The sequence below is a fragment of the Globicephala melas genome, chromosome X (genome assembly GCF_963455315.2).
Source record: "Globicephala melas chromosome X, mGloMel1.2, whole genome shotgun sequence".
NCBI classification, from domain to species: domain Eukaryota; kingdom Metazoa; phylum Chordata; class Mammalia; order Artiodactyla; family Delphinidae; genus Globicephala; species Globicephala melas.
The window spans coordinates 112,777,409-112,801,237 of record NC_083335.1 but is presented as its reverse complement, the minus strand read 5'-3'; the positions used below and the strand labels follow the sequence as shown (position 1 = coordinate 112,801,237).

At 43.1% G+C, this 23,829-nt stretch overlaps 1 protein-coding gene across 2 annotated transcripts in view; it reads left to right on the top strand.

Moving 5' to 3' along the window:
* Positions 1-5,811: 5,811 nt before the first annotated feature.
* The window catches only part of TXLNG (taxilin gamma), a 52,523-nt gene continuing 34,505 nt past the window's right edge, over positions 5,812-23,829 (top strand). For both annotated transcript variants that reach the window (XM_060292525.1, XM_030848182.2), the window contains exon 1: positions 5,812-5,966. In XM_060292525.1, coding sequence (XP_060148508.1) covers positions 5,865-5,966 — 102 coding nt within the window. In that variant the 5' untranslated portion in view covers positions 5,812-5,864. The remainder of the gene's footprint in view (positions 5,967-23,829) is intronic.

Genomic DNA, 23,829 nt, shown 5'->3' with positions numbered 1-23,829 from the left:
CAGTGTGGCAGCGGGATGTTGCCACTAGGACACTCTCCAAGAGGTTGTGAGAAGGGATATCACCTTGGGGAATTGGAGGTTTGGCCCTCATCTGTATATATCCGGAAAATTGAGTGGCCAGTGTACTTTTGCTATTCAGAGTCTCTTTTTCTCAAAAAGTATGTATTGAGAGCTTTCTCCAAGCCTGGCCTTCTGCTGAGTGCTGAGAATATAGAAGTTCCATGGGCACGGCCCCTGCCCTCACTTCATTTACCACCTAGCTGCAGGAGTCCATTCAACAAGCCCTAAAAAGAAACAACTCAAGGGAGTTCCCTGGTGGCCTAGTGGTTAGGATTCCATGCTTTCACTGCCGGGGCCTGGGTTCAATTTCTGGTAGGGGAACTGAGATTCAGCAAGCCAAAAAAAAAAACATGAAAAAATAAAAATAAAGGGCTTCCCTCGTGGCGCAGTGGTTGAGAGTCCGCCTGCCAATGCAGGGGACAGGGGTTCGTGCCCAGGTCTGGGAAGATACTAAATGCTGCGGAGCGGCTGGCCCGTGAGCCGTGGCTGCTGAGCCTGTGCGTCCGGAGCCTGTGCTCCGCAATGGGAGAGGCCACAGCAGTGAGAGGCCCGTGTACCGCAAAAAATGAAAAATAAAAAAATAAAAACAAGCCCTTACACTGAAGTGTGGGACTGGCCTGATATGGGAAGTACAGCATGCTAGAGATGCAAAACAGGAGTACCCAAAATATTCCGGCCCCCTGAGGGGCTTCCGAACACACTCCCAGAAGGCACTGTCTCCAGAATATGGCTCTCAGTCCCGATTTACAAAGTCAAAATGTCCCTTTATTAATAATGAGCAGTGGAAGCATCTCACTGAATACAAGTATACACTGTGGACAGAGAATGTCGCCTGCATTTCAGTAAACAAAGGATGTTGTGGCCATAAAGCCACCATTCACCGTAGCCGCCCTTGAGGGTGAGCCTTGAGTGGATTCAGGATAGAGAAAAACAGGATAGTGGCCCTAGATAGTTAAGGTGCATATCAAAGGAATGATTTCAATGAGCCCAGACTCTTGCATCTTCCCAAACCAGAATCATTAACTTGAGATGGCTGTTTTTGTGATTAGCAGTAATCTTTTGATGTTCTGATGGTTGACTACATGTTTTTTTTTCTCAGCAAAATACTCATATATCCTGGCTCTTCCCTTACCTATTTTATTTATTTATTTAAATTAAAAAATATTTTTTTGGCCACACTGCTCGGCTTGTGGGATCTTAGTTCCCTGACAAGGGATGAAACCGGTGCCCCCTGCAGTGGAATCATGGAGTCCTAACCACAGGACCACCAGGGAAGTCCCTCGTTCCTTACTCTTTGGAGCAGTCTCTCAGAGCTAACTGAGAGGCTGTATCCCAGGCTCAAGTCCTCAGTAAGTTCGCTGAATAAAACATAATTCTCAGGAGTTCCCTGGTGGCCTAGTGGTTAGGATTCTGGGCTTTCACTGACAGGGCCCGGCATTCCATCCCTGGTCGGGGAACTGAGATCCCACAATTAGGTTGTGCTTTTTTTTTTTTTTAGTCGACTACACACATCAACATTCCCTCTCCAGAGTCAGACCCACATAGGGAGACAGATTCTAATGGGAAGGTTTTTTGGTGAGTAAGAAATCAAAACAAGTCTCCTGTTCAAAGGCATTAGATTAGCATGCTGGAGCCTCCGTCCCCACACTAAGGATAGCCTTGGAAATGGGGTCGTTATTTCTTTTTTTAAAAAAATTATTTTACATTTCAATTGGCTTTTTAAAAAAATATTACTTATTTAATTTATTTATTTTTGGCTGCGTTGGGTCTTCGTTGCTGCGCATGGGCTTTCTCTAGTTGCAGGGAGCTGGGGCTACTCTTCGTTGCAGTGCGCGGCCTTCTCATTGCGATGGCTTCTCTCGTTGCGGAGCACAGGCTTTAGGCGCGTGGGCTTCAGTAGTTGTGTCAAGTGGGCTCAGTAGTTGTGGCGCACGGGCTTAGTTGCTCCACGGCATGTGGGATCTTCCTGGACCAGGGCTCGAACCCGTGTCCCCTGCATTGGCAGGCGGATTCTTAACCCCTGCGCCACTAGGGAAGCCCGGGGCCATTATTTGTGAAGTTCTCTTTTTTGACCAGGATTCTCTCTCTCCCAAACATTGCTTGGATGGGCCAGTCAGCCTGGCCTCCCTGACTCTCCCTTTTCTAGGTTTCCACTCTTCTGATGAGACACACTGCTTCTTGAGATTTGTCAGTACCTTTGATCATATTATACGGTATGACGGGGTCTGTTAATTTACTGCCAGCAAAGACCGTGTAGTAGTCGTAGTAGTAGCCTCTGTGTGTATGTGTGTGTGTGTGTGTGTGTGTGTGTGTGTTGTGTAAAATTAAGGGCTAGCAATGACCCCAATCAGGACGTCACACACCAGGGGAGGGGTAGTCGGCTATATTAATCAGGGAGTCTGTATTCCAGATTCTAGCTACTACAAATGCTTCTGTTAGCCATAGCTCAATCAATAGCAGAGGCTTTGCTAAGTAGCAAAATGAAAGTTAGAAATGGGTTTTCATTGGTGAAAGTAGTAGCTTGTTAGCCAGTATGATGGGTGTCAGAAATGGACTCACAGCGGTGAAATTAGTAATATTCAAGATGTACATTGCTTAAAATTTGAGTCTCTTCACCGTTGCATTGACAGGGTATGAGAACCTAGCAATCTGAAGCCTGCTCCCTAAGGGGTAATACTACAGGCCAAACCTCTAAATAGCCCTGTGTCCAGCTATGAACTCTGAGGGTTCCAGTTCCCTGTGGCCATAAGGCCAACAGAATCCTGCCTCTGTAATAGAGGCAAGTTGGCCTCTTAACAGGACAGAGAGCTGGGGGCATCACTGAGCTTACTGCTCTTAAGAACTTTCTGCCTCAGGCTCCTGGCTGTTTACTAAGCATCTGAATAAGTGGGCCCGTATTCAGGTACATGCATAGCCTTTAGGCAGGAAGTGGGGAGAATACCCCCTACTGGCGACGAGCTGTTTTTCTTGTGACCTTCACCTTTCTGGCAGGTAGAGTTCTTAACAGAGACCATAAGTCCTTGAGCAAAACGTGAGAATAATTAATGCAGATAGATCATGGGATGCCTATTAAAGAGTTGGAAATAAAGAAATGATAGCTCTTGGGACTTCCCTGGTGGTCCAGTGGTTAAGACTCTGTGCTCTCAATGCAGGGGGCCCGGGTTCGATCCTTGGTCAGGGAACTAGATCCTGCATGAATGCCGCAACGAGGATCCCGCATGCTGCAACTGAGACCTGGCACAGCCAAATACATAAATATTGGGGGAAAAAAAAAAAAGAAATGTTAGCTCTTGAAGACTTAAAACATAACCCCAATAATGGATCCCAGCTGAGATAAGTACAGTGCTTTATAGAGCCTTGGGTTAAGGCTGGACAGTAACCTCTTTGAAGGCATTTAAACAAAGAATGGGTCTATCAAAAATCAGGTTAGTTTGACCTGAGGAAGAAGAGAGTGATCTGAGACCCAGAGAGCCAGCCAGAAGCTATTCTTTCTCTCTCGCTTCTGCTAAGCTGTTTTCCTTAGAAACGGATCACTAAGCCTGGCCCACTTGCAAGAATAGGGGAATCAGACTCCACCTTTTGAAGGGAGGAGCATCAAAGAACTTGTGGACAGATTTTAAAATACACCATCCCCTCTATTAAAGACGTTGTAAGAAGCAGACCTCTGAAATTCGTATTTCTCGCGGGAGCAGTAATAGCTACGTTTCTCTTGAGCACCCGGTTTGTTTTTATTTTGTTATGTTGTGAATCACTCTGTAAATTGTGTTTTCCTCTTTTCCCAGCTGTCAAGAAGCTCAAAATAAAAATTTGGCTCATGTCCAGCTTGTGGACAAGAACCTCAAGGCTTGTGTTTTATGGAATCAACTCACCCATGACTTCTTATTTTTCCTGATCCTTCTTTCACTTTCACTTTCTTGCCATTTTTTTTTCTCTCTCTCTCTCTCTGCCTCTCTATTTGTATATAAACGAATGATATGACATATATCTATATATCTACACACACACATATGTATGTCGTGGCATATCGTGTATGTTTACAGCCTTCCAAATCCCTTTGAAATAAGAATGTATATAAATAAAACAAATACAATTAACTATTTTTCATTTCTCTTAAGACTTGAGGTCACTTGCATAGTCCTTTTGTTTTCTTAATAAAGATAACTATTTTTTTTAATTCCATGCATACTTATACTCAAACAATACAGAAAATCATGAAGTAAAAATACTCCCAAGTTTCATCTCCCAGGGAAAAACATTCTTAACACTTCGGTTAATGTCCTTCTAAACATCTCTTTATAAACCTACAGGCAATTCTATGAAAATGGATTTTTTTTAAGCTCACTGTGCTATGTATATTTTCTAGGTCAATTTAAAAAATGTTTATCATTTTTAGTAGCTGCATGGTGTTCTCTTGTACCATAATTTAACTATGGTGCATTTTAATACTCAATTCCCCAGGCGGGTTAGAGGCAGCATTACCGATAGATTTTTTCTGCATCTCACTGGGACTTTTGCCTTTAAGAAGGTGAGGAATAGTGGCCGAGGCCATCAGCTTTATATAGTGTCTAGGTATGGGTTCATTATCTGCTGCTCTAGTTTTGAAATCTCATAGCTGGACTGAGGTGTTCTGCCTGTGAAATAAAATAATGGTACTTTCCCCAAATTTACAGAAATAATTAAAATTAATAGAAGGAATTTCCCCAATATTGAAATTTACTCTCACGTAAGTTATTAAATTTTTGGCGCCTGACACCACTACTTAGTATTCTCTCATAAGAAATGACATAGGATTTACACAAATTTTCATAATGAGTTATTTAAGGCAACATGTCAGGATTTCATGACGCTCTGTGACTATCAGAAGCTCGGTCATTGGAGATCTGGTTCCATCAGATGTAAATAGGGAGTATGCCTGAGAAAAAAATCCATCCCCGCCCTAATCTCGTCAAGAAAAAAAAATCGATTCAGCAAACCGAGTTTGTTAAAAAATTTCAGTAACGAAACAACTGGCGGAGGAAGCCAGTACGTTCAATGTGTATTAAGCGCCAACTAAGGGAGGAGAACTGTGCTAGAAGCCCGGGCGGTTCAGCCAAGGTGAATATGACGCAGCCCCCACCCCGCAGGAGCTCGGGACCGCTGAACGGTGCTGAGAGCTCTGGTGGAGGGGCAGGACTCGGGACAGGTGTCGAGCCAGAAACCTCAAATTCTGAAAGCCATTACAACTCTCCCGCCTTGAAAGTCACGAAGTATTTCTCCTCATCCCCCAATCATTCGGGCTCTGTTCCGAAGAAGAGCAACCAAAACAAAAGCAGAACAATGTGTCCCCGACCACGCTCCCTCCCAAACACTGAACTATTTCTGAACTTTTCCCGCAGGATGATAAGCAGTACCTTCCGGTACCGGTACATCGCCCCTAGAAAACTACAAATCCCAGGAGGCTGCACGCGCAGCACAGTGGATACTCTTCCCCCATTTCAGAACGCCGCATTACGCTCCAATCCTGATCCGGGTCTGCGAGCCGTGGCCGCGCAGCCTGCTGGGATTGTAGTCCGCTCCAGAGTCCCTTTCCTCGTTCGCGCAGGCTCGCGCGGCCTCTGTTCGCCCTTCGGCCCTGCAGTAGCCCAGCCCCGGCTTCGATGCTCCCCACCCCCAACCCGCTCCGTCCCCTCAGGGGCCAACCTCCTCCGGTCACGTGGGGAGCCTTGCATGCGGCAATTGGCTGGGGGATTCAGGGGTGGGGCGCGAGGCCCTGCGAGGTTCCGTGCCCCTTGTCGGGCTGCTTGTTTGGCTGCTGCCGTCACCTCATGGCGACGCGGGTAGAAGAGGCTTCGCGGGGAAGAGGCGGCGGCGCCGAGGAGGCAGTTGAGGCCGGACGGGGCGGACGGCGACGCAGCCCGCGGCAGAAGGTCAGTCTGGGGGGTGCCTGCGTTGTTGCTGGGCCCGGGGAATGCTGGGGCTAGCTGTTTCGGGGTGCACCTCTTCACTCTCCCGGGTTACCTTTAGCCACGGGACGACCATCGGCCCTCTTCGCTCCCAGGGTGACGACGGTGGGAGCAGGTGAGGGGAGTGGAACCGGGGTGGATGGGGTGGGAGGGGGCGATGGTTGGGGATTGAGGCGGGCGCGGGAGTGAGGGCAGGGGGCGCAGCCGAGTGGGAGGGGGAAGGGGTGCTTGGCGGGGGCGCGCCAGGTGTGACAGCCACGTGCGGCCGGCGCCGCGGGGCCCCGGGCGCCAGGTGTTCCCTCTCCCAGCCCCCGCCCTCCGCGTGCTTCCAGTGCTCCTAGCGCTGGGCGCCGCCGTTTGGGCTTCCAGGGGTCGCTGGCTCGCCCTCCTCGCGCCGGGCAGGTGCGCGGGGCGCGCTGCTGGGTGCGCCCGGGCGGCGCGGGCGAGGCTGTTGCGCAGTAAGATAACCGCGCGGGAGCCGGGGCTGCGCTGCGCCCCCTTCCCCCGCCCCCCTGCGCTCCCCGCCACTGCGCGGGCTGGCGAGCCGGGCCTCTCGGCCCCCGGGACCCAGGCCCAGCGGCTGCTCTGTGGGCGCCACGGGCTTGGCTGCACGTGGGGAGAAGATGCTGGAGGACCTGGGTCCCGCACAGTTGGGAGCAGCATCGCGGATAACCGGTCTTCCCAATCCAGCCCTCCCTCCTTCCCCTTCTCGCTCTTTATTTCTGCCCCTTTTCTTTCTTTCTCCCCCCCCCCCCGCCTTGGTGAGCGGAAACTTGAGCGCCTCCCCCAGCTTGGCCTTTGGTCTCTCTTAATCTGGGAGTCGGGCTGGATTGTTCCCCTTGCCTTATTTGACTCAAGGAGTTTTCAGTGTCTCCCTCCCTTTCTGGAGGAAAATCCCGACCTTCAGAATGGGAGAATTCCACTTGTTCTGGAGTCAGTGGGTGGAGTTCGAAAAAAATTGCACAACAAACGGGATACAGGGCTTTCAGGGCCCAGGAAGAGAGAAGTGCGGGGAAAAGGACTGGAAAGGTGGAAACCCGTTTCGTTCCTTGCGTTTGAACAGATTGAAACATTCAAGTTGTTGGACGTCGTGCTTGATCACTCGGGGCTGTTTAATGTCACTTAATTATGCGTTTGAATACTCTTAAAGATCACTCCTGTTGGAAATTACGAAATAATATTTTTCTAATGCGACTCGTGAACTTGAAAAAAAAAGAACAAAGGTTCGCTTTACTTCTGCGCAGAGTGTCAAGAATTAGCTTTTCGAGGCCTGTTTCTAAGGTCAGGTGTTTTCACGTCTGTCTTCATGAGCGTGTTACTGCTTCTCAATTACCTGTCTTTCTCTCCCTCTCTTTGTACTCTAAAAGAAAGATCCAGTACTTGAAGGACTGAAAAAGAAGCTGGACCGAACGGAACTCTAGGGATTCAACACTGTCACTTTGGACACCTCACTTATTCCCTGAGGGTGGGGAGCCTCAATCTCAGGGTTTGATTTCATAGGCCCCCCAGGGGAGGACTCCGATAAAAAGCCAGTGCAGTTGAGGATATGAGTTCCTTTTTATGCCCCTAGCCTAAGGATAAAAAGTCAGCACTAGGAACTGACGTTTAATCAACTAGCATTTTAAACGACGAAGAGGTAATGACCCTTTGACGCAGTTCTCTGTTTAACAGCTGGATAAGAATAGTCAGGTGTGTCTGTACTGTCTCAGTTTTGTTTACTTACTCAGGCACCATTCTTCTTTGCTCAGGCTTTTCTGGGCATCTTTTTTCCTTTTGATTTACAATTGACTATGATGTGGAATTGAAATACATGGCTAAATATTAGTTTCTGAATTTTCGTTTTAAAAAATTGGGTGAATATCTTGTGTTTGCAGAAGTCACTTTTTAAGTTATTTTCTTCGGACCCCTCGTTTTTTATTTCCTCTGAGCCACTAGCTTGAAAATATATTCGTAATTCTAACTTGACCTCAGCCCTATTTTTCAGGAAGCAGAAATGGTGTTTAACTAATTGAGTTGTTTTGAAAATATTGAAGGAATTAAAGGAACAGTGACCGTTCTGTCACTTTTGGTACATTATGGGACTTAAAAGTGAGAAACAATTGGAGATGGGCTTTGTTGCTTCCTGTTTGTCTTAACCATCTAGTCACTCTTGACCTCAGGTAATTGTGGCATTGTTTCATAACTACTGCTATTTGGATGGTCTCTTAAGGTGACTTTTTTCTTTTAACATTACAGTACATTTCTAAGAGTCTCTTGAATTGTCTAAAACTGCTGTCTGATGTGATAGCCGCTAGGCACCTGTGGCTATTTAAGTGTTAATTAAAATTAAGTAAAATTAAAAATTCCCTTCCTCAGTATACTAGCCACATTGCAAGTGTTCAGTAGCCAATGTGACTAGCGGCTACTGTGTTAGAGCAGATCTAGAATATTTCCATCATTGCACATTGCATAAAGTTCTGTTGGACAGCACTGGTCTAAAAAGATGGGATATTACTTTGTCAAGTATTCCAGGCATTTTTTAGAACACCAAGCTCCTTCATAGTACTTCCTAAATCCTTGTGTAGAATTTGTGGGGTTTTTGTTTGTTTGTTTGTTTGTATTTTTACTAGAATTTGTTTTATAAGGTTGAGTTTTCAAAAAACGAATAGACTATTTTTTGAGCAGTTTTAGGTTTACCAAAAAATTTAACATAAATTGCAGAGTTCCCATTTATCCCCTCACACCACACCCCTTTCCCCTATTATTTATATCTTGCAGTATTGTGGTACATTTGTTACAATTGGTGAGCCAATATTAATACATTCTTATTAACTGAAGTCCATAGTTTACATTAGGGTTCCTTCTTGGTGCTGTTTATTTATATTCTAAGAGTTTTAACAAATGTATAATGACATGTGTCCACCATTATGATATCATACAGAACAGTTTCACTGCCCTAAGAACCTCCATCCCTTCCTCTCTTCCCCCAAACCACTGGCCACCACTGATCTTTTTACTGTCTCTATAGTTTTGCCTTTTCCAGAATGTCTAAGGTTGATTTTTTCCCCGTAGATTTTTGCTTGGGAGTGTTAAAAATTATTTAACTACTCCTAAAAACTTATTTTCAGGTCAGATAGGAAGGATAAAGATATATGGAATCTATGCTCAAATTAATGAAATGTTACATTTACATGTTGCCTTACAGTTTTTATAGCATATTTTTGCACATACATTAAGTCTTTCAGCATCACTCAGGTGCTGTGGAGAAGGCTGGGCAACTGTCATTGTCCTCATTTATAGATGACAAATTGCTCAGCAAGGTCAAGTGATTTGCCCAAGGGGTGAAGCCGAGTGTGGAAAGTACCCTTTCATCTACACTACAGTAATAAGTAGCGTGGTAGTGGGCAAATAGTATGGATTTGGAGTCAAGACCCATCCGTGGCTCTTGCCACCTATTAGCTGTGCAACCTTGGGCAGGTTTCGCAGTCTTTCTAAGCCTCAATTGCATCATCTGTAAAGTGGCGATGATGCTAATCCCTACCGCATAGGACTGTTGTGAAGTATGAGAGTTGAGGGCTTCCCTGGTGGCGCAGTGGTTAAGAACCCGCCTGCCAATGCAGGGGACACGGGAAGATCCCACATGCCCCGGAGCAACTAAGCCTGTGCGCCACAACTACTGAGCCCACGTGCCTAGAGCCCGTGCTCCGCAAGAGAAGCCACCGCAATGAGAAGCCTGTACACCGCAACGAAGACCCAACACAGCCGAAAATACATAAGTAAAAATAAAATTAAAAAAAAAAAAAAAGTTGATGTGACACGTTCAGCCCAGTGCCGGGCATGTAGAATTTTACTTGGTGGGGAGGCTAGCATATATGAAAGATCCGTTTCTCTTGCTTTTAGGGTGTTATTCTGTAAATCTATCTTCCAACCTTTGTGTCCTTCACTCTTCCCAGAATCTCTCAGTGATAGACTTAATGAGGAGAAATCAGGTCAGGGTGGGGCGAGAGTATGGGGTAGGAAGAAACCATTTCGTTGTCTTGTTTTTCTCCCCATTTGCGGACTTGATGATGAATTTCCACTCTTCTAGCACAGAGATTAAGTAATAAGAATCAAAGTGATCTTCTCTTTACTACATTGTCATCTAATTCTATCAGCAAACTTTGGTAAGTTTTATTTTCATGGAGAACCAAACGGGCAAAGCAGTCATGAGAGCAGACCAGATACAGCACATCCCTCTAGCAATACCACATTCATAGATCGTAATATGCCACAGTTATTTATTACATTACTGGAAGGTGTTGTATATGTTATTTTGTGTCATTTATATCGGTCTTGACTAGAGAAGTTTTATTTAGGAGTGTATATACCAAATCCAGATTCCATAAAACAGGTCACATGTGATTTCCCTTTGTGTGGGATTCTTCACAGAAGGAGTCACTATAATAGTTTTCCTTTCAGTAGATATGCTGTTCAGGTTTTACACTTTGCAGAGAGTTGTACTTCAAAGGAAAGGAATTCGAGTTCTCACTGTTTCCTGCATTGTGCTCAGCACTTAAAATGTGCTTGCATTCTGATATCTTCCTTACCTCTGCAGAATAGGTGGTATCCCTAGATATGTAGATAAGGCATCTGAAGCTCAGTCAAAACAACAGCAAATCTTGCTCAAATTAAATAACACAGCTCAGAGTTGGTGAAGTTGGCCTAGAGCTGGTATATAATCGTGTAATTGATAACGCAACTGATGTACCCTACTGCATGGACAGTTTGCGCTTTTCTAACCTAATATCCCAAAGAAATCCCTTTGCCTCTTCCCCCCACCCCCTTCTTCCCAATTACTTTTTGTTTGGTTCTAACACGATTACAGTTTCCACTTTTTTAACCTAATATCCCAAAGAAATCCCTTTGCCTCTTCCCCCCCCCCACCCCCCTTCTTCCCAATTACTTTTTGTTTGGTTCTAACACGATTATCAGTAACTTTTAGTTAATGTAATGGATGTGACAGTATTTAAAGTGTGTAAAGTGGTATACAAGTTTAATATAGTATTCATCAACATTGAGAATTAGCTATGTTTAAAATTTTCCCAAGTGGGGCATTTCTAGAAGAGGATAAAATAGGTTAGGTGACCCTTTAAGGGTTTGAACCTTGAGTATGTTTTTATGATTCAATTTATTTCCTAGTTGAAATGCTCTTGGGACTTAAAACTACTTAAATTTTATTACTTGAAGGAAAAGATATATAAAATGACCATTGTTGTCCTGTTGTGCTGGCAACATAATTTTATTAACATTTATTGCTCAGGGTGCTGGTTTGCATTCTGTGTTACATTTCCAAAATGTCCCCAGGACGACCCCCATTACCCCCACTTCCTACTCTGTAGTCTGCCACGAGTAATATTGCTAAACTACCACTTGTTCATTTTTCTTCTTTCCCTATTCAGGTCAAAGTAGAATGGTTTGTTGAGGAAGATGTGCCAGTAGCTTAGAAGCACGTTTCGTTAAGGATGTTTCATTTTTTAAACTTATTTATTTATGCTGCGCTAGGTCTTACTTGTGGCATGTGGACTCTAAATTGCGGCATGCATGCGGGATCTAGTTCCCCAACCAGGGATCGAACCCAGGCCCCCAGCATTGGGAGTGTGGAGTATTACCCACTGGACCACCAGGGAAGTCCCAAGGATGTTTTAGATTGACATGTGGATCATATTTAAAAGTGAGAATGCATAATTTGCAAATGCATCCTTATTCACATATTATAAACAGTTCTGCATGGTAGCAATATATATTCATTACAGCTTATCTTACTACTCTAGGAGGTAGGTACTGTGCATCTCTAGTTTACAGATCAGGAAACTGAGAGGTTGACCTCCCTATGGCAACACACGAGGTAGTAAGTGGTATATTCAAAGGCCGGGGTCTCTGGGCTCCAAAGCCATTAGCCATATTCCATGTCTCTTGTGCTCTCTGAACACATTTCTTGAGGATGGTAAATAAAAATGTGCTCTTCGTTGAATGTGAGTAAAACTTGGTGATAGGTAAAATGAGTAATGGTTTTTGCTGAATGAAATCAAGTTACAAAGGGTGGGGTTAGGTCATTGGGGGTATAGGAAAGCTATTGTAATCCAGGAACCCAGGGAATTTTGAGCCTTATAGCTTTTGTTTCATTGCTTTAGGCCCCAGGTTGACCTTAAGATATTTGATTTAGGAAGTGTGCTTTTGACTCCCTGCAAAGGCACCTCCAAGTGTAGTTTGGATGAATTAAAAGGTAGAGGGTTTAGAGAGAGACCCTTTTTTTAACCTCTCAGAGTCTGCATAGCACAGTGTTAACAAACAGCTGAAGTGGTTGGGTTAAGTAGGACAAGAGAAAGAGAAGGTTTGATGTTTCAAAGGTGCATCATGATTGGTCCATGTGGAGCTGGCGAAGGATGACTTCATAAATTTGGAACAGGGGTGTTGCGTTTACGTAACCTGTAAAAAGTAGAGGACCATTTTACATCTCAGGAGTCTGTGGCTTGAAGATGCTAAATGTGTGGCCTGGCCCCTGCCCTTCTGCAAAGTAGATCAGGCCCAAGCACATTTCAGTAGCTTTGGGAATTAACATCTTATTTTCTGATCCTTTTGCCACCTAGATAGGTGTTCAGGCTAATACAGGTATCTCTCAGATTGCTGCTCATCACTGAACTACAGTTTTAGAGCTTGAAGTGATTTTGCAAATTATGGAGTCCAGCACCCTTCCTTTTAATAAAAGAAATGGCTATAGAAGTTAAATGTGAAATCGAGTGCCATTTTCCTTGGATTAAAAGGCAAACGATGTGCACAGTCTAAGATAGATGTTAGCACCAACCACTAGAGATAGTAGCACAAACCCCTGCTGGAGAGAGCGTGCAGCCAGAGAAGCTGCATTCTGACAGGGCCTTTTCCAGACCTGTTGGCTCCTTTTTAAAAAAAAATTTTAAATTTAATTTTATTTTTTTATACAGCAGGTTCTTATTAGTCATCCATTTTATACACATCAGTGTATACATGTCAATCCCAATGGCCCAATTCATCCCACCCCCACCCCCACGCCCCCCCCACCCCTACGCTGCTTTCCCCCCTTGGTGTCCATAGGTTTGTTCTCTACATCTGTGTCTCAATTTCCGCCCTGCAAACTGGTTCATCTGTACCATTTTTCTAGGTTCCACATAGATGCTTTAATATGCAATATTTGTTTTCTTTTTCTGACTTACGTCACTCTGTATGACAGTCTCTAGATCCATTCACGTCTCAACAAATGACCCAATTTCATTCCTTTTTATGGCTTATATTCCATTGTATATATGTACCACATCTTTATCCATTCGTCTGTCGATGGGCATTTGGGTTGCTTCCATGACCTGGCTATCGTAAATAGTGCTGCAGTGAACATTGGGGTGCATGTGTCTTTTTGAATTATGGCGTTCTCTGGGTATATGCCCAGTAGTGGGATTGCTGGATCATATGGTAATTCTATTTTTAGTTTTTTAAGGAACCTGCATACTGTTCTCCATAGTGGCTGTGTCAGTTTACATTCCCACCAGCAGTGCAAGAGGGTTCCCTTTTCTCCACACCCTCTCCAGCATTTGTTGTTTGTAGATTTTCTGATGATGCCCATTCTAACTGGTGTGAGGTGATACCTCATTGTAGTTTTGATTTGCATTTCTCTTATAATTAATGATGTTGAGCAACTTTTCATGTGCTTCTTGGCCATCTGTATGTCTTCTTTGGAGAAATGTCTATTTAGGTCTTCTGCCCATTTTTGGATTGGGTTGTTTGTTTTTTTAATATTGAGCTGCATGAGCTGTTTATATATTTTGGAGATTAATCATTTGTCGCATCGTTTCTGAATATTTTCTCCCATTCTGAGAGTTGTCTTTTCGTCTTGTTTATGGTTTCCTTTGCTGTGCAAAAGCTTTGAAGTTTCATTAGGTCCCATTTGTTTATTTTTGTTTTTATTTCCATTACTCTAGGAGGTGGATCAAAAATGATCTTGCTGTGATTTATGTCAAAGAGTGTTTTTCCTATGTTTCTTCTAAGAGTTTTATAGTGTCCGGTCTTACATTTAGGTCTCTAATCCATTTTGAGTTTATTTTTGTGTATGGTGTTAGGGAGTGTTCTAACTTCATTCTTTTACATGTAGCTGTCCAGTTTTCCCAGCACCACTTATTGAAGAGACTGTCTTTTCTCCATTGTATATCCTTGCCTCCTTTGTCATAGATTAGTTGACCATAGGTGCATGGGTTTATCTCTGGGCTTTCTATCTTGTTCCATTGATCTATGTTTCTCTGTTTGTGCCAGTACCATATTGTCTTGCTTACTGTAGCTTTGTAGTATAGTCTGAAGTCAGGGAGTCTGATTCCTCCAGCTCTGTTTTTTTCCCCTCAAGACTGCTTTGGCTATTTGGGGTCTCTTGTGTCTCCATACAAATTTTAAGATTTTTTGTTCTAGTTCCGTAAAAAATTCCATTGGTAATTTGATAGAGATTGCATTGATTCTGTAGATTGCTTTGGGTAGTATAGTCATTTTCACAGTATTGATTCTTCCAGTCCAAGAACATGGTATGTCTCTCCATCTGTTGGTATCATCTATAATTACTTTCATCAGTGTGTTATAGTTTTCTGCATACAGGTCTTTTGTCTCCCTAGGTAGGTTTATTCCTAGGTATTTTATTCTTTTTGTTGCAGTGGTAAATGAGAATGTTTCCTTAATTTCTCTTTCAGATTTTTCATCATTAGTGTATAGGAATGCAAGAGATTTCTGTGCATTAATTTTATATCCTGCAACTTTACCAGATTCATTGATTAGCTCTAGTAGTTTTCTGGTGGCAACTTCAGGGTTCTCTATGTATAGTAACATGTCATCTGCAAACAGTGACAGTTTTACTTCTTCTTTTCCAATTTGTATTCCTTTTATTTCTTCTTCTTCTCTGATTGCCATGGCTAGGACTTCCAAAACTATGTTGAATAGTAGTGGAGAGAGTGGACATCCTTGTCTTGTTCCTGGTCTTAGAGGAAATGCTTTCAGTTTTTCACCATTGAGAATGATGTTTGCTGTGGGTTTGTCGTATATGGCCTTTATTATGTTGAGGCAGGTTCCCTCTATGCCCATTTTCTGGAGAGGTTTTTTTTTTTTTTTGCGGTACGTGGGTCTCTCACTGCTGCGGCCCCTCCCATCGCGGAGCACAGGCTCCGGACGCGCAGGCTCACGGGCCCAGCTGCTCAGCGGCATGTGGGGTCCTCCCGGACCGGGGCACGAACCCGTGTCCCCTGCATCGGCAGGCAGACTCTCAACCACTGCGCCACCGGGGAAGCCCTCTGGAGAGTTTTTTATCATAAATGGGTGTTGAATTTTGTCAAAAGCTTTTTGTGCATTTATTGAGATGATCATATGGTTTTTATTCTTCAACTTGTTAATATGGTGTATAACATTGATTGATTTGCGTATATTGAAGAATCCTTGCATCCCTGGGATAAATCCCACTTGATCATGGTATATGATCCTTTTAGTGTGTTGTTGGATTCTGTTTGCTAGTATTTTGTTGAGGATTTTTGCATCTTTATTCATCAGTGATATTGGTCTGTAATTTTCTTTTTTTGTGGTATGTTTGTCTGGTTTTGATATCAGGATGATGGTGGCCTTATAGAATGAGTTTGGGAGTGTTCCTTCCTCTGCAATTTTTTAGAAGAGTTTGAGAAAGATGGGTGTTAGCTCTTTTCTAAATTTTGATAGAATTCACCTGTGAATCCATCTGATCCTGGACTTTTGTTTGTTGGAAGATTTTTAATCACAGTTTCAATTTCATTACTTGTGATTGGTTTGTTCATATTTTCTATTTCTTCCTGGTTCGGTCTTCGAAGGTTATACCTTTCTAAAAATTGGTCCATTTCTTCCAGGTTGTCCATTTTATTGGCATAGAGTTGCTTGTAGTAGTTTCTTAGGATGCTTTGTATTTCTGTGGTGTCTGTTGTCGCTTCTCCTTTTTCATTTCTAATTTTATTGATTTGAGTCCTCTCCCTCTTCTTCTTGATGCGTCTGGCTAATGGTTTATCAATTTTGTTTATCTTCTCAAAGAACCAGCTTTTAGTTTTATTGATCTTTGCTATTGTTTTCTTTGTTTCTATTTCATTTATTTCTGCTCTGATCTTTATGATTTCTTTCCTTCTGCTAACTTTAGGTTTTGTTTGTTGTTTCTCTAGTTCTTTTAGGTGTAAGGTTAGATTGTTTATTTGAGATTTTTCTTGTTTCTTGAGGTAGCCTTGTATAGCTATAAACTTCCCTCTTAGAACTGCTTTTGCTGCATCCCACAGGTTTTGGATTGTTGTGTTTTCATTGTCATTTGTCTCTAGGTATTTTTTGATTTCCTGTTTGATTTCTTCAGTGATCTCTTGGTTAATTATTAATGTATTATTTAGTCTCCATGTGTTTGTGTTTTTTACGTTTTTTCCCCTGTAAATTCATTTCTAATCTCATAGCGTGGTGGTCAGAAAAGATGCTTGATATGATTTCAGTTTTCTTAAATTTACTGAGGCTTCATTTGTGACCCAAGGTGTGATCTATCCTGGAGAATGTTCTGTGCGCACTCGAGAAGAAAGTGTAATCTGCTGTTTTTGGATGGAATGTCTTATAAATATCAATTAAATCCATGTGGGCTGTTGTTTCATTTAAAGCTTCTGTTTCCATATTAATTTTCTGTCTGGATGATCTGTCCATTGGTGTAAGTGAGGTATTAAAGTCTCCCACTATTACTGTGTTACTGTCGATTTTCTCTTTTATAGCTGTTAGCAGTTGCCTTATGTATTGAGGTGCTCCTATGTTGGGTGCATATATATTTATAATTGTTATATCTTTTTCTTGGATTGATCCCTTGATCGTTATGTAGTGTCCTTCCTTGTCTCTTGTAACATTCTTTATTTTAAAGTCTATTTTATCTGATATGAGTATTGCTACTCCAGCTTTCTTTTGATTTCCACTTGCATGGAATATCTTTTTCCATTCCCTCACTTTTAGTCTGTATGTGTCCCTAGGTCTGAAGTGGGTCTCTTGTAGACAGCATATATATGGGTCTTGTCTTTGTATCCATTCAGCAAGCCTGTGTGTTTTGGTTGGAGCATTTTATCCATTCACGTTTAAGGTAATTATCGATATGTATGTTCCTATGACCATTTTCTTAATTGTTTTGGGTTTGTTTTTGTAGGTCCTTTCCTTCTCTTGTGTTTCACACTTAGAGAAGTTCCTTTAGCATTTGTTGTGGGGCTGGTTTGGTGGTGCTGAATTCTCTTAGCTTTTGCTTGTCTTTAAAGCTTTTTATTTCTCCATCGAATCTGAATGAGATCCTTGCCGAGTAGAGTAATCTGGGCTGTAGGTTCTTCCCTTTCATCACTTTAAGTATATTATGCCACTCCCTTCTGGCTTGTAGAGTTTCTGCTGAGAAATCAGCTGTTAACCTAATGAGAGTTTCCTTTTGTGTTATTTGTCGTTTTTCCCTTGCTGCTTTCAATAATTTTTCTTTGTCTTTAATTTTTGCCAATTTGATTACTATGTATCTCGGCGTGTTTCTCCTTCGGTTTATCCTGTATGGGACTCTGCGCTTCCTGGACTTGGGTGGCTATTTCCTTTCCCATGTTAGGGAAGTTTTTGAGATAATCTCTTCAAATATTTTCTCTCGGGTCCTTTCTCTCTCTCCTCCTTCTGGAACCTCTATGATGTGCATGTTGTTGCATTTAATGTTGTCCCAGAGGTCTCTTAGGCTGTCTTCATTTCTTTTCATTCTTTTTTCTTTATTCTGTTCTGCAGCAGTGAATTCCACCATTCCGTCTTCCAGGTCACTTATCTGTTCTGCCTCAGTTATACTGCTATTGATTCCTTCTAGTGTAGTTTTCATTTCAGTTATTGTATTGTTCATCTCTGTTTGTTTGTTCTTTAATTCCTCTAGGTCTTTGTTAAACATTTCTTGCATCTTCTCGATCTTTGCCTCTATTTTTTCCCAAGGTCCTGGGTCATCTTCCCTATCATTATTCTGAATTCTTTTTCTAGAAGGTTGCCTATCTCCACTTCATGTAGTTGTTTTTCTGGGGTTTTATGTTGTTCCTTCATCTGGTGCGTAGCCCTCTGCCTTTTCATCTTGTCTTTCTGTGAATGTGGTTTTTGTTCCACAGGCTGCAGGACTGTAGTTCTTCTTGCTTCTGTTGGCTCCTTCTTGTCTTCTTCACCAGTGGGAGAAATCAGTTGCCTTTGCCCTAACTTCAGCACTGGTTTGCCCCTCTTTTCTTCTCATTTACCTAATTAATGCCTCTGTGTGCTCCCTTGTCCTCTACATGCTGTGACACATCACTCTGGAGCCTTTTGCTGCCTAAAGTTAGAAGCTGGGACAACTCCTTGGGACTTCCCTTGTGGTCCAGTGGTTAGGACTCGGCACTCTTGCTGCCAGGGCCCTGTGTTCAATTCCTGGTTGGGGAACTAAGATCCCACAAGCTGTGCAGCGAAAAACAAAACAAAAAGTTGGGATGATTCCTAAACTTACCTTGCCTCCAATTTGTGTCCCTCCTCAGAACTCTGTCATTGCTCGTGTTCATTCATTTTTTGTTTAACAGTTTTATTGAGGTATAATTCATATGCCATACAATTCATCCACTTAAAGGGTAGAATTCGATGGTGTTTAGTATATTCAGATTGTGTGGCCATCACCACACTTGTTTATTTTTAACATACTTTGGAAGAACATACTCTTTGGAATATTATAGAGAAAGAAGAGAATTCAGTCTCTGCTTTCTAGGTCCTAGGTCCGTGACTGGACACATTACTTAAGATTACCTGGGGCGTCCCTGGTGGCGCGGTGGTTGGGAGTCCGCCTGCCGATGCAGGGGATGCGGGTTCGTGCCCTGGTCCTGGAGGATCCCAGGTGCCGCGGAGCGGCTGGGCCTGTGAGCTGTGGCTGCTGAGCCTGCGCGTCTGGAGCCTGTGCTCCACAATGGGAGAGGCCACAGCAGTGAGAGGCCCACGTACTGCAAAAAAAAAAAAAAAAAAAAAAAAGATTACCTGATCACTGAGGCTGTTGTTCATCATACCTGCCTTTAAGACAGTTCTGAGGATTCAGCAAGGAAGTATATCAACTACTGTTGGAGAGGCTTTTGAATGAACCAGAGCAACAAAGAAAGGCCAAGGGAAAATGGCTTATACCAATTCTCCCTCACCACCCATGTGGATTATAGTGATTGGTACTGTAGTGACTTAACCAAAAGGGAAAGAGGCTGATTTGTTAGGTGTGGTTGAACAGGAAGGAAAGGACACTCTTCTCTCTGTCCTCCCACCCGGTCCCAGGGTGTGTTCCCTAGAGATGGATCTGCTTGGTTTGGGAGCCCTCTCAGACCATGCTTTCACTGAGCTGGCCTCTCGTCTTTCTCTGTTCCTCCTCTACTGCAGCCGGGCAGCAGTTCTCAAACTTTTTGGTTTCAGGGTCTTTTTGCATACCTAAAAATTATTGATTACCCCAGGGAGCTTTTGTTAATGTGCGTTATATCTAATAATGTTTCCCATATTTTAGAAACATATTACCCAGCTGCCATTCGGAAAGTTTGTACAACTTTATATTCCCATCTACAGTGCTTGCATGCCTTTTCCCCCATACCCATTTCAAAAGCAGCTTAAAAAAAAAAAAATCTAAGTGATGTATATACCTAATTTTAAAGGTCAAATGACGCAAGGCTTTCAGAAGAGCAAAACCCCGAACTGCTTGTCCCCATCCCAATTCCCACTTCCCAGAAACCACCATTTTACATCCTTAGCAGTTTCATCTGTTTGCCTCTGTATCTCAGAATACGCTTATACTGCTCTTCCTTCATTTTGTTTTAAACTGTGGCAGACACTGCTATTTGCCCACCTGATAACCAATTTCTTCCTCTGTCTTCAGAGGTAGCTCAGAATTCCTGAGCCTTCCAGGATTCTGAAGCTTTAAAATGTCCTGGTCACCACCTGGCTGCTGTTAGCTGCTCTCCTGTGTTTGGTTGGTTTTTTTTGTAATAAATTTTGTTTATCTATCTATTTATTTATTTGGCTGCATTGGGTCTTCGTTGCTGTGCGCGGGCTTCCTCTAGTTGTCGTGAGCCGGGGTCACGCTTGGTTGCAGCACGCGGGCTTCTCATTGCAGTGGCTTCTCTTCTTGCATGCAGAGCAAGGCTCTAGGCGTGTGGGCTTCAGTATTTGTGACACGCGGGCTCAGTAGTTGTAGTACGTGGGCTCAGGAGTTGTGGCTTGCGGACTCTGGAGTGCAGGCTCAGTAGTTGTGGTGCACGGGCTTAGTTGCTCCGGGGCCTGTGGGGTCTTCCCGGACCAGGGCTCGAACCCGTGTCCCCTGCATTGGCAGGCGGATTCTTAACCACTGCGCCACCAGGGAAGCCCTGCCCTCTGGTTTTATCAGAAGTGGGGACTGCTCTTTCTTGTTTCATCTTTCCCAAGATTATTCTGTATTCTGTCAGAAGAGAATAGGCTTATTTTTCATGGGCCTTTGCCTAAGACTTGTTCTGAGGAATGTGGCATACCATTTATTACTGACTCAACTGCTTTATCTTGCTAATGGAGCAATTCAGTAATTCTAGCAACTGGAATATTTTTACACTAACTCCTGATGACCAGTATAAAGTTAGATTTTATTTGCTAAAGACTTGAATATTTGAAATTGTGATTCATCATGATTTTTTTGGGGGGGGTGGGGGTAAAATATATATAACATAAAATTTACCATTTTAACCATTTTTAGGCGTACAGTTCATTGGCATTAAGAGGTTAACAGTGTTGTGCAAGCTACACCACCATGCATCTCCAGAACCTTTTAATCTTCCCAAACTGAACCTCTGTACTCCATTCCCCCTGCCCTGCCCGTGGCAAGCAACCACCATTCTGTTTTCTTTCTCTATGAATTTGGCTACTCCAGGTATTTCATATAAGGGGAATCATACTATGTTCTTTTGTGTCTGACTTTTTTCACATAACATAATGTCTTCTTCAGGGTTCATCCATGTTGTAGCATGTGTCAGAATTTTCTTCCTGGGCTTCCCTGGTGGCGCAGTGGTTGGGAGTCCGCCTGCCGATGCAGGGGACCCGGGTTCGTGCCCCGGTCCGGGAAGATCCCACATGTCGCGGAGCGGCTGGGCCCGTGAGCCATGGCCGCTGGGCCTGCGCATCCAGAGCCTGTGCTCCGCAGTGGGAGAGGCCACAACAGTGAGAGGCCCGTGTACCGCAAAAAAAAAAAAAAAAAAAGAATTTTCTTCCTTTTTAAGGTTGAATAATATCCTAATGTACGTATATACAGGTGCACCTTGGAGATATTGCAGGTTCAGTTCCAGACCACCACAGTAAAGCAAATAACATAATAAAGTGAGTCAGACGAATTTTTTGGTTTTTTAGTGCATATAAAGTTGTTTACACTATAGTGTAGTCTATTAAGTGTGCAGTAGTGTTATATCTAAAAAAGCAATGTACATACCTTAATTAAATAATACGTTATTGCTAAAAAGTCCTAATCGTCATCTGACCATGCAGAGTTGCCACAAACCTTCAATTTGTAAAAAACGCAATATTTGTGAAGCACAATAAAACCAGGTATGCCTTTACCATATTTTATTTATCAATTCATCCATCAATGGACATTTGGGTAGTTTTCACGTTTCTTAACTTCAGATGTGATTCTTTAGGACATAGAAACACTACTTTCATACCAGGCTCAGTACATGTAGGTCTCAAATCATGGCTTTTTTTCCCTCACTCACTTCCTACTTTGTTCCCTAGTTTATCTGTATAATGAAGTAATATTCTCACTGTCTTAGAATTGTAAGGCTCAACTAAATAAAGTATTTTAAATGTCTACCACATAGCAATTAGTAAATGTTAGGTTTTTTTCCTTTCTCCCTTCAGTCAGAACTTAGCCTTATATACAGTATGTTAACCCTCTTTTGTGTGTTCTATGTATAGGCTTAGCTGTTGACTGTCTGATTCTACTTGGGAAGAGTTAACTGTCCATGATTGAACCTATTTTTTTTTCAACTGGTAAAATGATTTGGTAGATGTCCTAGCCGTAGTTATAGATTGAGGCCAAGTTTAAATGAGATATTTTAGTTTTCATAATTGTTTTAAGAAGGAGATGTATCAGAACGGCTACAAAAATTCATGCTTAGTAGATCGTGTTCCTACTATAGGAGAAGGTGTAGTGTAAAGATTTGTGGGGACAGACCCAGAGGTCTGTTGAGCAGGGTGAAGGGAGAAGATGACCTGAAATGACTCGAAAGAAACTCCTGCAACTCTTCAGACTCTGAGGCTGGGGTGTGGTGGAATAGTGAAAAAATATAATACTGCTTTTTTGTTTGTTTTTTTTTGCAGTACGCGGGCCTCTCACTGTTGTGGCCTCTCCCGTTGCGGAGCACAGGCTCCGGACGCGCAGGCTCAGCGGCCATAACTCACGGGCCTAGCCGCTCCGCGGCATGTGGGATCTTCCCGGACTGGGGCACGAACCCGTGTCCCCTGCATCGGCAGGCGGATTCTCAACCACTGTGCCACCAGGGAAGCCCCAAAGTTTCACTTTGAACTTCTAGTTCTTTGTGGTTTTCATTTTTCACGTTTCAATCTTGATATATCTGGAGGGGTGTGATGGGTTATCACTTTTTCCCCCCATATGACTTGGGAGATATCTCAAATCGTTTATTTCCTTTACCAGTTTGAAATGACGCCATTTTAAAATTTTTTAGGGACTTCCCTGGTGGCACAGTGGTTGAGAATCTACCTGCCAGTGCAGGGGACACAGGTTCAATCTCTGGTCCGGGAAGATCCCACATGCCGCGGTGCAACTAATCCTGTGTGCCACAACTACTGAGCCTGCGCTCTAGAGCCTGTGTCCCGCAACTGCTGAGCCCAGGTGCCACAACTACTGAAGCCCGCGCACCTAGAGCCCGTGCTCCACAACAAAAGAGAAGCCACTGCAATGAGAAGCCTGCGCACCGCAGTGAAGAGTAGCCCCCGCTTGCCACAACTAGAGAAAGCCCGCACGCAGCAACAAAGACCCAACGCAGCCAAAAAAAAAAAAAAAAAAGTGATTGTTATACAAATATATTTTCTTTTTCAGATTCTTTCCCTATGTAGGTTATTACAAAATACTGAGTGTAGTTCCCTGTGCTATACAGTAGGTCCTTATTTCTATTTTATATATAGTGGGGTGTATATGTTACTCCCAAATTCCTAATTTATCCCTCTCCCTCCTCTTTCCCCTTTGGTAACCATAAGTTTGTTTTCTATGTCTGTTAGTCTGTTTCTGTTTTGTAAATAAGTTCATTTGTATCGTCTTTTTAGATTCTACATATAAGTGATACCATATATTTGTGTTTCTCTGACTTCACTTAATATGATAATCTCTAGGTCCATCTGTGTTGCTGCAAATGGCATTATTTCCTTCTTTTTTTTATGGCTGAGTAGTATATCGTGTGTGTGTGTGTGTGTGTGTGTGTATCACATCTTTATCCATTTATCCATGTATCCAACCTACTTTATCCATGTATCCAACCTACATTTAGGTTGCTTCTATGTCTTGGCTATTGTAAATAGTGCTGCAGTGAACATTGGGGTGCGTGTATCTTTTCAAATTATGGTTTTCTCAGGGTATATGTCAGTAGGGGGATTGCTGGGTCATATGGTAGTTCTATTTTTAGTTTTTTAAGCAACCTCCATACTGTTCTCCACAGTGGCTGTACCAACTTAAATTCCCGCTAACAGTGCAAGAGGGTTCCCTTTTCTCCACACCCTCTCCAGCATTTATTGTTTTGTAGACTTTTTGATGATGGCCATTCTGACTGGT